This window comes from Idiotropiscis lumnitzeri, chromosome 8, assembly GCF_059441095.1.
Source record: "Idiotropiscis lumnitzeri isolate Australia: NSW breed Sydney's pygmy pipehorse chromosome 8, RoL_Ilum_1.0, whole genome shotgun sequence".
NCBI lineage: Eukaryota > Metazoa > Chordata > Actinopteri > Syngnathiformes > Syngnathidae > Idiotropiscis > Idiotropiscis lumnitzeri.
Window position 1 is genome coordinate 2,742,501 of NC_142398.1, and position 13,916 is coordinate 2,756,416.

The 13,916-nt window shown below is 41.0% G+C and overlaps 1 protein-coding gene across 1 annotated transcript; it reads right to left on the reverse strand.

Moving 5' to 3' along the window:
• Positions 1–635: 635 nt before the first annotated feature.
• Positions 636–13,003, reverse strand: vap (vascular associated protein). Its single transcript, XM_088303594.1, has 10 exons — positions 12,550–13,003; positions 7,480–9,288; positions 7,271–7,359; positions 6,496–6,554; positions 6,250–6,413; positions 5,734–5,896; positions 5,459–5,650; positions 4,102–4,332; positions 1,920–2,082; positions 636–1,171 (listed from the first exon to the last, which is right to left on the reverse strand). Exons 1-10 carry the CDS (start codon positions 12,596–12,598, stop codon positions 1,103–1,105), a joined length of 2,988 nt encoding a protein of 995 aa, XP_088159720.1. The 5' UTR covers positions 12,599–13,003; the 3' UTR covers positions 636–1,102.
• Between the last annotated feature and the right edge of the window lie 913 nt (positions 13,004–13,916).

A 13,916-nucleotide genomic window follows, 5' to 3' on the forward strand; every position in this document is an offset into this window, starting at 1 on the left:
GATCAATCACCAAGCTCTGCCTGTTGCAACGGGTGGTGTAAATGGACTAACAAGTTCCTAATAAGATCCTAATACTAAAAGAAGAAACGGAAAAATGTATTAGTAGATGTTATAGTGTAGAGTATGTAGCTCTATTTGATAGTTAATTACTAAGTTATAATTGGTATGCTTCTCGCATAGCTAATTAGGGGCGGGGTATGTTCCCTCCATTTTGGTAGTAAAAGCATATTTGCATAATATTGCTATTATTTAATTATAATGTTTTTATTAGTAGTGTTTTGTACGGAGCCCTTGTGATGATGACTGAAAGTTATGTTTGAGAAATATTACTCTTTGCATTTATATTCACATTTAGAGTCATAGCCTTATTGCATTTTCAGACTAGGCTAATTGAGTAATGATGTCACTGGCATTTCTCCAAAAGTGAAGTTGTGGCGCAGTTATAATTTAGGTGGAAACGGAAGTCTACAGAGCAACACAATTTTTTGACCCCTAGTTTTCATGCATGTTACTTTGCTGTAATGCTCAAGTCAATTAGTAAATGTTTAATTTCAAGAGACATGGAGTCAAGCTGATAGCAACAAGGTTGTTAAAGAATAGAAATTTGAATTTGAAAAGACAAACTTACAAAAAAGTATGGCATTCTTTTTTTTAACAGTACACAAACAGTTACATTTCGTTTAACCTTTAATTAAAATAAAGTGTCATTAAATGATGACTGGTTTGTATCGGATTGCGGTCCGATATCAACCAAGTTACATCCATCGTAATGTGCAAAAATATTCCAGTGTCTTACAGTGATTATAAAAACATACAGTAGATATTAGGAACAAAATCACTTTCGATGAACAGTACAGAGTTGATTGAATCGAGTGGCAAAATAAAAATGTAAAGTTCAGCTCTACTGGAGAGCCAAGTATATACTTTGTCGGAGGCACTTGGTGTAAAATGTTTCAGAACTACTGCAAAAGAGTTATCATCGCACTAAATTACACACACACGTACGGCATAGTCATGCACTATTTATTGAAGAATCAAAGGCTCACTTTTATACACGCATACACATAAATGGAGAGTGTTTGACAGCCGAAGAGCATCCGAGTCATGCGGTCCAGCTGCGGTCCACCAGCTCCATGCCATCGCAGTACGAGCGCGGCCTCAATGCTCGGACCTGAACATCCAACACAAGGAAAGATGCCAAGCTAACATAACTAGCTAACATGTGGCGCAACGAGGTGTCACCATATCGAGAAGCAACACTTCAAGCACTCCAGTTGCTCTTATTGTCGTTCCAAAAGGCCCAACAGTACAAAGCTAACACATTGGCAAACTTGAAATAAAGATTGTGAAAAAAATAGACGAAAATGCTTTCCATTTTATTATAAGCTTTTGCGCATAGAATTTGGAAAAGATATTCCACTTTGGGATAAGGCTGTAACAGAACGTAGTATATGAACAGTGCATGTGATTTCTTGTTTTTATTTTGAATACATTTGTAAATACTTAACCAAAACGTTTTATTTTCTTTCATTTTCATCATGTGGCGTTGCGAATAGAAATAAAAGAAAAAAGATTATTCCACTTTGAAATAGTGACGTGAGCACCTTTTCCATGTACATGTGATTTAAAAGAAAACTGGAAAAAAACCATTGCAGATCATTATTAGAAATGTAAGAGGAAAATAAATGTATACATTGTAGAATAAAGCTGTAACGAAATGTGTACTTTAAGTAAATGTTATTTCTATTTTTTTAAAGTTTATTTTATTTTGGATTTGACTTAAAGAAACAAAAACAACAACAACAACAAAAACATTAGCGTGTTGCGCCTTAATATAGTTCTACTTGAAATCTGACATGAATCCATGATCCGACGATCTTTGGACTTGGTGAAGCAACATGTGGCTTCTGAATACTCACGGTGTGGGGGGGCCGGGGTGCGGCCAGCTGCCGCAGGAGTGGGAAAGGCGTCCAGTGGATGGGCTCCACCGGCCAGCTGCACACTGACAGGTCGCTGGCTTTACCCGAGTCCAGCACGCCGTCGCCTACGCTCAGCTCACTGCCACACCAAGCGTACTCAGAGCTGCCACACATATTCACTTATTTTTACACTTGTGTGAACAGTGAGACGAAGGCAGCATGTGACTATGACATTTTTAGATTGTCCCTGAAAGCAACACTTGATTCCCATATTTTCATGACCGTAGGGCACACTGTACTAAAGAACACAGTCTCAGTATCCTGTGATTTTTCTGTATTAAGCACATACAAAGAGTGTGCAGAAATACAGGGCGGAGCCACGTCAAAACATACCTCAGCACCAGTGCGTAAAGGCAAATTGGAATTAGTCACATCATTATTAGCCCTGCAAGTGTTGCGCCAGCTTTTGTGTCAACTCAACCAGCAATGCATCAGATTCAGTGCCACTAACAGTATATGATCACACAAATTGGGGGACGGATGTCACGAGTCACCACACTCCTTACAGTCATGGTTTCAAATCAAAACCAAAACTATCACCCAAACATCAACTGACCAGCATACTAGAAAGCAAAGAAACAACCAAAACGAGGACTAAAGAAATGCAATTAATACTAAACATATATATCTCATGCCATTTATATCCCAAAAAGAAATAAAATGAACACAAGACATATGGTGCAGCCTCAGTCAATTAGATGGGAGGTTAAAGAGATGTCTTGAGTGGTGTACGTTGGGAAGCATGTTTTTTTTTAGCATCTGTAGTGGAACCTGTGATGATTCGTTACGTGCCATAACATTAATAATAAGACAGTCTTCGACATCGCGGACAGCTTCTCTTTTATCCAGCTTTCTCCCGCACATACATACTGGTCTGTTGTCAACTGTCTGTCTCAAACCGTCACCAAAAGGAGTGTTCACTTAACGCCTTTTGTAGTCTTGGACTTTGCCAGCAGAGGGTGCCAACATGAACTGTGAAATGCCCCAAGCTGATAAGATATCCGGGATGCTCAAGAGTAACGCATGTACAAATATAAGGATCTCAGTCCATACAGCGTGCTGAATTATAGGGTGCCCTGTCAATTTGGGAGAAGGTTTGGAACTTTAAAGTGCGTCTTATAGTCGTGAAAATATGGTACTAGATTGATTCAAAACTATGCTTTTTGATTGACAAGAAATAGAAATTGAAAACTTGACAGATTTCTAGAAAACAGTGATATCAGACAGGCCCTGAAGGCAATACCTGACATACTGAAGAGCATTGGTGGGCAAACTACAGCCCGAGGGCCACATGCGGCCCATTAAACGTTTTAATCCGGCCCGCCGAACTTGAAAAAAATTTAAATGAATAAACCGTGTTGATGTTTTATTTAATTTAAAATTAAATGTATTTTTTTCACCAATGAGGTGAGGTTACCAAAACACTCCATCCATCTGCTCCTGGTCCGGCCCCTTTGTCGAATTTTAGAACCAGTTGTGGCCTGCCAATCAAAAGGTTTGCCCACCCCTGTGGTAGAGTAAAAGAGTCAATGCTACAATTTCAGACTGTCTCTGAAGGAAACACCAGATTTTTGGAAAGAGATTTGGACTGTCTCTGGAGGCAACAATTTATTTAGACTGATGGCGTGAAAATTCAGATTTCTGACTGATCCTGAAAGCAATATCTGACTTAGAAACTGAAGATTTCTGACAGTCTCTGGAGGCAATACCTGAGTTTGATGGATAGATAGCAAACATTGTCCCTGAAGACAATGTTGTTTTATTTTGCGTAACAACCTTCACATGCCACACTGCTAGAGGGCAGTGTTACTTGGGGAAAGGAGGAGAGGGCACGGGGTTGCGGGATGTTTAGTGTTTTTGGTGTGGAGGCAAAAAGAGGAGTTACGAATAAAGTTTGTTCACGAGTTGTAAACATTTGGAGTTTTCATTCGAGCTAAAAGACAATGCCTGATTTATATACAGATATAAAGTTTGTGACCTCAGATTGTACTTGACTTATCAATTGAAGATTTCTGACTGTCTCTGAAGGCATCATCTGATTTAGAAAGACCAGAATTTTTTTTTTATTTCAGACCGTCCCTGAAGGCATCATGTGACTTGGCTGGATGGCGTGTATGCGTACCTGTCGGGGTAGATGGTGTTGAGGTGCGCAGCGCGGCCAGTGAAGACGGAGGAGGCGGAGGCGAGCGACAAGGTGTCATCGTGGTAGCAACAGGGCCGGTCCAGAGATTGCATGTGCAGCTGCTCGTCGGAGCGTGTGAATGCCGGATTGTCCACAGAGTCGGCAGAAGCTGCCGACATTGAGCGTGGCCAACGAGATGACAACTCGTCAAAATGGTTGAAGCGCCGGTAGCTGTATACACAAACATAATTAGACTGACACTGTAATGCTACGATTTATTTTGATTAATTTATATCAACTCATTTTATTCAATTAAAACATTTACATTTAAATTGCATTGGTTTGGTTGGTAGTTTTTTTAATCACTAAGTTTATTTTGTAAATTAACTTTTAATTTGACTTTTATTTACTAATTAAGGACATTATTTTTTAATTAATTTAATCAACTATTTTTAAATTAATTTATTATTTTCTTGTTTAAAATAAAAAAAATACTTAAATTTCCATCTTTTGTTCAGGATTGACAGGACATCAATTAATATATTTTTTCCAATTGACTTGACAAAATATATTTTTATGATTATTGAATGAATCATAAAAATGTTTTGTTTGTTTAGACTTACCAGGATATTGATATGTATTTAATTTAATCAGCTATTTTAATTTAATTATTTATTAATTTATTGACATTTTATTTCTTTTGGTGTGCTAATTTGAATATACTTTTAATATTAAAATTATTAATTGTTCACAATACTTTATATACTATATCAAAAAGACAAAGACACTCTGTATAATTTACATTAAATAAAACCTGCTTCTTTTTAAAATGAGCAATAATTGGGAGTTAGGGTGTGACATGTAGAGGCCAGAACTGGCAGTGCGATGAAACAGCAAGAAAGGAACCATTTTAAATATTGTTTCAATACAGCAAAAAAGAGCAATAGAATAATTTCAAATATTGACTAAACGATAACAAATACATAAAAAATATAATTATGTCAAACATTCCTTTAATCAGTAAATGTTTAAAGGTTTGTTTGTTTAAATTATTCACATAATATGAAATAAAAAGAATGAATAAAAACATTAAATAATAGAAAAACTATTATATATAATTATAATAATTTTTAATAATAAAAAAAAAAGAATCCATTGGGGGTGTGTGAGAGACGGGCTCCATTGTAGATTGAGAGTGCGTGGCAAAGTGGAGTAGTGACCCAACATATCCAGCAAATGGCAACAACGAGGAGAGGAAAAAAAAAAAAGTCCCTCAGAGCTGGCATCCATTTTGTACTACTCACTACCGCTCCCCGCAGGACTGAGTAAAACAGCTTGACTGCTTATGTGCGCTTACCTGCTCCGTGTCTGGTCAACTTTGGCCTGGATCAGAGCGGTTCGGTAGCGTCTGACGGCGACAAAGGCCAGAGAGCCGATCACAGCAACAGCCAAGACCAGGATGGACGCGCATGTGCACACCAGACGAGCATACGTCATCCGGACTTCACACTGCGAACCCATGTACCAGAAGTCCTCGCCGACCAGGCAGCTGACGACACGCCAAAGGATCGCGTTCAAACTGGACATTCTGCGTGTGTGTGTGCTTGTTTGTGTGTCTGTGTGTGTTCCTACCGACATACAGGAAGTTGTCTCGGGTGATGTGTGCAAACGCCGTGGTGGTGACAGAAGTCATAATGGCAGACAGAGGAGCAGCTGTAGTTGTTGCCCGGCCAAGAAACACAGCGAAAGCCCATCGGACACCCAAGCAACCAATCGCAAACATCTGCCTCCACCCCTGCATCACACACATGCACACACTATTAGCTTAGCATTTTTTCTCAATTCACACTCACTCATACTCAACAGAGAGAGAGGGTATGATGCAATGAATTAGCTTGTCAGTAGATTACTCTAAATGTGGCCGTTCCTGCCAACGTATATCTCCAGTAAAAGACGATTTGAGACATATTCAATATATTTTCAAGTGGGAGGATTTAATATGGTTTAATTCAAATGGAAACTGTTTTCCAGATTCAAACTGTGCCATTGACAACTGATACCAACTGAGGGATGTAAACCGGATTTCAGTCACCGATTAACAGACAGCTATGGTAGAAAGAGAGACCGTATAGAAGGCGGTGCTTTCACCTCCCAGTGTGACGTTGACCACCTTGGAGCCTCTGAAGCTCCTTCCCTGGCGTGCGGCCTTGTCCAGTCCCGTCTGGCGCAGCAATGTTGAGGCTCCCGAGCCGGAGAGCCACCGCAGAGCGCCAATGCTGTTGAACTCCAGCAGCATCTGCACGGCGCGGCCGCTTCAACGAGAAGACAAAACCAACAAAAAATAAAAACTGTTCAGCAGGTGTGACGTTGGTCAAAGGATTAGCAACCACTCACCTGCCCCACATGCCCAACATTTGGCTGAACCCTGGCGCCCTCTGCAGGTAAGGCACCATCTGCAACATGGACAGCGTGATCAGCAAACTTCAGCTTCAAGCTTTATATCCACAAACGTTAAACCTTCATTTGAGCTTTCCGTTAGTCAATGTCACATTTCAGCTGTTGTCAACCTGCTGTGATACCCACAATTCTTTGACAGTGATATTTGCACAAAAAAAAGGGACCAATTAACTCATTTAACCCCAGCCATTTTCACGAGAGCAAATCCCTCATTCCCAGCATTTTTCTGGATCTTGACTAATTTTGCAAGACCCATAGAATATTGTGGTCTAATGCTACAAAAACACAGAGCCTACCAAAAGCAAGATTAGACACGCTTCTTTATCTCAGTTTTTTTTAGCTGACAGTGTTAGAAAATAGCTAAATAGGGACAAAATTCCCATTCATGACAAAATACAAAAAAAAAATGAAGAAAAAGAGCTTTATGTAAAAACAAAAATTTCAAGCACAACGTTGACTTTTATACTACTATTGCACCCAAGAAAACTATAATTGAACTGTGGAAATGAACTATATACAAAAGTGTGTGAGTGACAGTGGGTTCGTCAGAGCCTACTGTACACTATGACACAAAAAAAAAGTCGAAGATGTATATATACACATCTATGGGAGGCGGGGCCTGAGTTTTTGACATATATACATTTTATGTATTGAATGATTTAAAACAAAAACAAAAAAAACATCAAATGCGTTTGAAATGTCCCCCACCCACCCATGCGCTGGTGTCCTCCTCCAGGTCGGGACCGGAAGCCGAGCTGGAGTTGTCCACAACAATTTGCAGCAGTACCTCAATGGACTCCACTGGAAAAGAACCACAACACAAACACATAAATAGTCTATACGCACGCACACACCCACCGACACCCACCCACACACACACACATTGATCGATCATGTGCACATGCTAGCTCAGACACAAACCTCTGACGGTGGCAGGCTGGTCCGGCACCACATAGACTTTTGGTACGCGGGTAGTCGTGGAACTCAAAGCAGATTGGGATTCCGGGATCAGCTGCTGGTATGTTACAGTGTTGCTGTCCCGAGTGCTTTTTACCTCAGTCATTGGCGTTTCATGAGTGATGGAGGGCAGGGCAGTTGGTATATAGGGCCGGTTCAGAACATTCAGGATGGACGGAGACACAGAAGCAGCTTTCTTAAGGGTTGTTGGTAATGGTGTAGTGTAGAGGGTGTCGTCCATTCTCTGGGAGTCCCCAAAACCCAAGAACCCTCCAGTTGCCGTCACGGTTCTCTCATGTGGCAAGTGTCCGGATGTTCCCGTCACGTATGTGAAGCCCCCTAAACTCAAAACCTCCACCTGTGTTGTTGGTGCTTCTGAGTCAGACAAGTTCTTAACTCCTCTGGATGCCAAAACGGTGCTTGCACGAGCCATGTTTTCTGGTGTTGCCGTGCTGTCCTGTGAACGACCAAAGTTTAGAATCCCCTCCTGGCTTATGTATTGGATCATTCTCAAAAGATTCTCAGAACCAGACAAAAACACGGTGCTCAAATGTAGCGAGTGTCCAGGTGTTTCAGTTCTGCCCTCTGACCCCGCAGTGCTCAAGATTTTAACCCGAGATGAGTGTGCTTGCATGTTTGTGTCGTCCTGAGAGCCCACTGACGTCATTAACCTTTTGGACATGGTTACAGTGCTCATGTGGGACGAGTGTCCAGCAGTTCCTGTCACATCCTCAGAGCCTCCTATAGTCAAGACCCCCACACGTGGCGTTCCCATACCTTCTACAGAGCTAGAATTCTGAACCACTTCGGATGACAAAATGGTACTTGTGTGGGGCATCTGTCCAGGTGTTCCCGTCCCTTCCTCAGAGAGCCCCAAGCCCAGGACTCCTATCTGGGGCCTGTATCGGGGCGTTCCCCATTGGTGCTTAGAGTTGGACAAGTTCGGAACCCCTCGGGATGCCAACATGGTGCTTACATGGGGCAAGTGATCAGGTGGTCTCGTTCCTACCCGGGAGCCCCCCAAACTAAGTACCCCCACATGTCTTGTGTAGCTATGTGTTCCCATCCCATTCTCAGAGTCCCCATAATTCATGCCCCTTTTGGACTCAGTCTTAGTGCTTGTGTGGGATGCAAGTTTGGGCATTCCTGACTGGATCGTTCCAGACGCCATGGTGGCATCTCTGGTGATCCAAGTAGAACCAGGGATGCTTGACTTCCCCTCTGTGGAATCTGGAAGTTGTGTGGCTCTTTGTGTACTTTTTGGCAAGTCCGTTTGCGACTTTGTGGACCCCCAAACTGGGTCTGAAGTGAGTTTTCTGAACATTTTCATCCCATTTGATGATGTTTGTGCAAGATTCTTTCGAGAAACTGTCTCTGTGGTACCTGCAGGGATAGCAAACAGGGCCCATCTGGTCGGGGATGACGTCACAGGTGGAAAAGTGGCCAGTCCAGAGGTGCGAGTCCCATGCATCCTTTCTGGCATTCCTGGATTTGTTTCGGTGTTTCGGGTCAGCACCAGCGTCTCCGGAAGGCGGGCGACAGCTGTTTCCGCTCCATTGTTCCCAACTTCCTCAGGAAGCTGGAGAGCTTTGCTATCAGGGCTCCCGGATGTGGTAAGGTGCGTGGCAGGACCCGACTCAGATCCAGACCTTCTGTATGGTTCTTGTGTGCTTGTGTAGTCAGACCCAGCCTGAGCTGCACTAGGGAAGTCTCTGTCGGAATTTGGGACGGGGGTAGCGTGCTCTTCTGTGGAATTCCGTGGCTCTTCCTGGACTGGGGACGAGGACACAGAAACGGCGAGAGAGTCATGAAGGACATCAACAACAAAGCTTCTATCTATCTCACACGTGCTAATTGAGCTCACACACACACACACACACACCCCCACACCCCCACACACACACAAAACAACATCCAGACAGTTATCGCAACACATTTACACACTTAGTCATCTATCTGTTAGTCTCACATACTCACACATGCATGCATGATAAAAAGTTTCCGAAACTACTGGATCTTTCCAAACGAGGCCAACAAATGTTATTAGAACCATTCGAGAACCCTCGTGATCCAGGTAGGTCACGCAGACGCAATCTCTAACTAACAAGTGACCATTTTCCATTAGGAGAACATTAAAATTCTGCCTGGCAACACAGAAGTAAATGTTTAGATTTTAACACAGAGCAGCAATTCAATTGCAAAAATGTCCCACTGACACAAAAGCCGGTAAAACGTGCTCATCAACAAAGTCTCAACAAGACAACTGTGAAATGCACAGGAAGTCAAAGGTCCTTTTTCAAAAAGTTTCAGAGTAAATATTTGCACTACATGGAGTGTTTTGGTTGTTGTTTTAGCAGTATTTTTGAGTACTTGCCAAGTGTGTGCTTGCAGTAATATTTGCCTATCAACAAATTAGTCATGCCAACGCACCACGTGACATGCAAAAAGGGCCCTGTATTTTTTAATTGATAAAAAGAAGCAAATCAACTTCAGATTTACCAAATGTGTATGAACCAAGACTAAAAGATGGTCAGATACTACTTTTGCATTTCAGGGCACAGGAGGAGGAAGACATCTAAAGCAGGCAGGATCGGGGCTCTTGAGGACCGGACTCGGGCACCCTGCATTTGATAGTCTGGTCTCGTTTGATGTCCTTGATTGTGAATTGACTTCTAGTTCGGGCTCTAGCATGGCACTTATGGGGATCTCTTTTAAATTTCTTTGCGGATAACCAATTCTTTCTTTTGGAGGAATTCATTTTTCTAGTGGAACTCATCCAAGACAGTGCAAGGTCCTTTTGTTGTTTCCAATTGTTTCCTTCCTCCTTCCAGTTAAGATTGGACCACAGCGGTACGAGGGCCTCTTGGAATTGCTTGATTCCTTCCTCGAGTTTGTGGTCAAAGAAGTCAACGTGAGACCCTCTCAGAATTGCTTTCAGCCTTCTTCAAGTTGGGCTTTCAGCACAGAGGCGTGAGGATGTTATGCAACCAACATTGCTTTGTTGCTAATTTCTAAATCGAGGCCCCTTGGTATTGTTTAGTTGCTGCTTCTTGTAAGAGCACAATAATGCAAGTACCGTATTAAAGTCACTTATTTGCTTCTTAGACAAGGACAAGATGCACGAAAAAAATCTCAAGAAAAAGCCACACTGTAAAGTCAGACATTTTTCTTTGAAGCAGTCGTTTTAGGGGAGCTTTGGCCATTACAGTCGCTGCCCTCCTTACGAACATTCGAGTTACGAACAACGGTACATACGAACATGTCTGCGCGTATGTCTAAAAAATGTTCGGAAAGAGATGCTGTAAGTTAAATTTTGTATTGCACGCCTTTTTCCGAGTAGTGCTTCTTTCCGCTGCTAATTCCGACGCTTGGCGCTGTGAGAGCTCACCCAGCATCCACCTTCGTGATGAAAAAAAAGAAGAAAACTGTGCAATCGTTGTTAGATCGCTTCTTTCGGCCAGTTTCTAGTAAATCCTCCAAGGAAGCTACTCATCAGCCCTATTCTTCTTCCTACATTGAAGTTACGGAGGAGGAAGTAGCTTTTGAAGCCCATTCCAGCGACGACGAAGACCCTTTCATGATATAAAATCCTCCTCTTCCTCCATCATCTCCTTAAGCATCGAGTACATCCTCCAAAAGTAAGTTAAACTTAATTTTATTTATCTTATTACCTACATGTACATACTGTGTGTGTTTGTCTCTCTCTCTCTCTAACATACGTAGTGCAGTACTGTACGTATTCTCTCTATTTTATTAAATGTTTTTTTCAGTACAAACCAATACAGGTTACTTATACAAGCCTTAAACATACTTATATAAACCTTCAATATACGTATATAGGCCTTAAACATAAATTATAATACAAAATATAGCGCTGAAGCAACTTACAAACGAATTCACCTTACGAACGATCGTTCGGAACGTAACTCGTTCGTAAGTTGGGGAGTGTTTGTATTTACAGAGCCCTTCAAAGGGAAACTTTTTTTTCTTCGCTCTAATTGGATATTAAGGAAGTCCCACATGCAGGTTTAAGATAAAGATACAACAACTTTTTGCCTCATTAGCGGCTCACAAAAAGTAAACAAAGGCAAAACTGCCACCAAAGAAACACAATTGACAACCAGATCCAAAGATACCTAAGCTATTTCCTAAGCGGATAATTGGAACTTGTTCAATTCGATTTAACATGTTGCATTTACACTGCTACAAAATCTACATTTGATCCAGATTAAACAAAGTTACATATTTTGATGCAACATACATGCAGTAAATTATGACACACAAAAAAATGCTAAGAATGTTGAACAATAGCACACTGATACCAAATCTGGATCTGATCAGGATTGGATCTTTTACAGCGTTTCACACAGCATAGACAGAGCATATTAAACAGATTTTATTTAGAAAAATATATGGCACCTGTTTTTTTAAGATATAAGCAATATACTGTTTTTAAAAAAAAAAAATTCAAATGTATTTTTTGTGTGGACTCCAAACCTCTGACTCGTCGTAGGTACATCAAAATAATATGTAAGCAGATTTCACAATATGTAAAAACAAATCAAATTGAGAAACATGTGGTGTTAAGTTTTTTTTTTTCAAACATTAAGGACCTGATACATTTCTTTCACTTCAGGTCAGATTTTGCAAAAATACATGAAAGTGAATTATATTTCAATATAAACATCTTTCTTCCAAAAACTGTTTTTCTTATATTCTTTATTTTAGGTTCACAAAGTAGGTAAATTTTGTTGACATAAAAAATTACTGAAAATTTGTATTTCAAATTATCCTGCATTTTTTAAAATAATACAGTTTCCCATCTAATGAACATAGCATATTTGGGTTGAAACAGATTTCATACACAAAAAAAAACTTGTTTTTATCTAATTAATCTAATCTCAATTCATAAAAGCTGTTGCCCACAAGTCTCAACACAAAAGCGAAATGTTTTCTTTAAAAAATGCTTGCCATGCATTTGAAGCACCAATAAAGCCAAATATTGAAAATATATTTATATTGGAGCCTGCTTACCTGTTGTGACGACGACGATAACCAGCAACAAGCAGACGTGGAGCTGCATGTTCGGTCCCCTTCAAACATGTCGGGAAGGATGTCTCCAAAATGGACACACGACTTCCACATGTCACAACACAACCTTTCTCTCGTCTTCTTGAAACTTGGCTGCTCCTAATTAGATCCACTTTGCCAAAAACCAACCACCCGCCCTCACGCCATGAACGAGATCCACGTGTGTGCAGTCAAAAATGCTTTTGGGAGGCGAAAGGCTGGAGAAAGCGAGCGTATGTGTGTGTCGCTTGGGGGCGGCCAAAGATGAGCGTGTGCTCCTGGTGGGAGGACGACGCTGACTAGCAGGCAGGCAGGCAAAGCGCCACACGGAAGACAGCATCCACGCGCACATCCAAACAAGACAAGACCAGGGTGGGTGATACACCCCTCTTATGCGCCCCCGCGTTCTGAGGCCATACTTGGTACTACAGCATACGGCCCACAAAACACCAGAAATTATGAGCTCAGTCGTAAACCCTTAGTTTTAATTCGAACCTGTCCTGAAAGTTTAATTTGACCCTTGAACTTTTTAAACAATGATACTGGTCTGATTTAAAACCCGAATTTGAAATATCAACCCTGGTTTACCTTCAGTGAAGCTTAAAACCCAATTAGAAACTCTGACCATGACTTGAAGCCCTACTTTGAAAACATAACTATGGATTGAAACCCCGACCTCAACTTAAAACCTTAATAAACCCCAATCTGATCTTGAAACTCCAAGCCTAGTGTAAAGCCCCAAACTAGACTTCAAATCCTATTTGAATGCCTTCATTGAAATCCTCAATTAACACCTGTCTTAATGCCCTAAAACACTTGAGTGTACCTGCTTCGAAACTGTAGGTTGTAATCCTTATCTAAAAGGCAAACATTGTCTTGAAACCCTACTTTTAATCCTGAACCTTGGTTTAAACCCCCCATTGAACCAAATATTACCTTGAAACCCTACTCCAAACACAAAGTTTGTCTTAAAAACCCAACTTTCATACACAAAACTTGTTTCAGACCAAAAGCCCATGTTACAACCCTAATTTTAAACAAAGTCCTTGTCATAAAACCCTACTTCCAAACCAAAATCTTTAAACCTTTTTTTTTTAAACCAAAGTACAGCCTCAAATTCATTTATTAAAGCCAACCCTTACCTTGAAAACCCACTTTGCACCAAGACCCTACTTTTAAACCTCTTTGCTTCAAACCCTTCTTTTCAACCCGCATTGAGATTTCAAACCGCACTTCTTGTATGAAACACTTGTCCAGGCAACCCTCAATCTCCTTGACTTGGAACGCAAACCTTACCTAGAAACCTTTACCCAGTATTAAAACCATGTTTA

Excerpts from the sequence above, each read along its gene's own strand:
- vap (XM_088303594.1), bottom strand. The coding sequence starts at position 12,598 with ATGCAGCTCCACGTCTGCTTGTTGCTGGTTATCGTCGTCGTCACAACA. Across the intron at positions 9,289-12,549 it reads TATCGTCGTCGTCACAACAG|TCCAGGAAGAGCCACGGAAT; the intron begins GTAAGCAGGCTC and ends CCTCGTCCCCAG. Across the intron at positions 4,333-5,458 it reads GTTGACCAGACACGGAGCAG|CTACCGGCGCTTCAACCATT; the intron begins GTAAGCGCACAT and ends TTGTGTATACAG.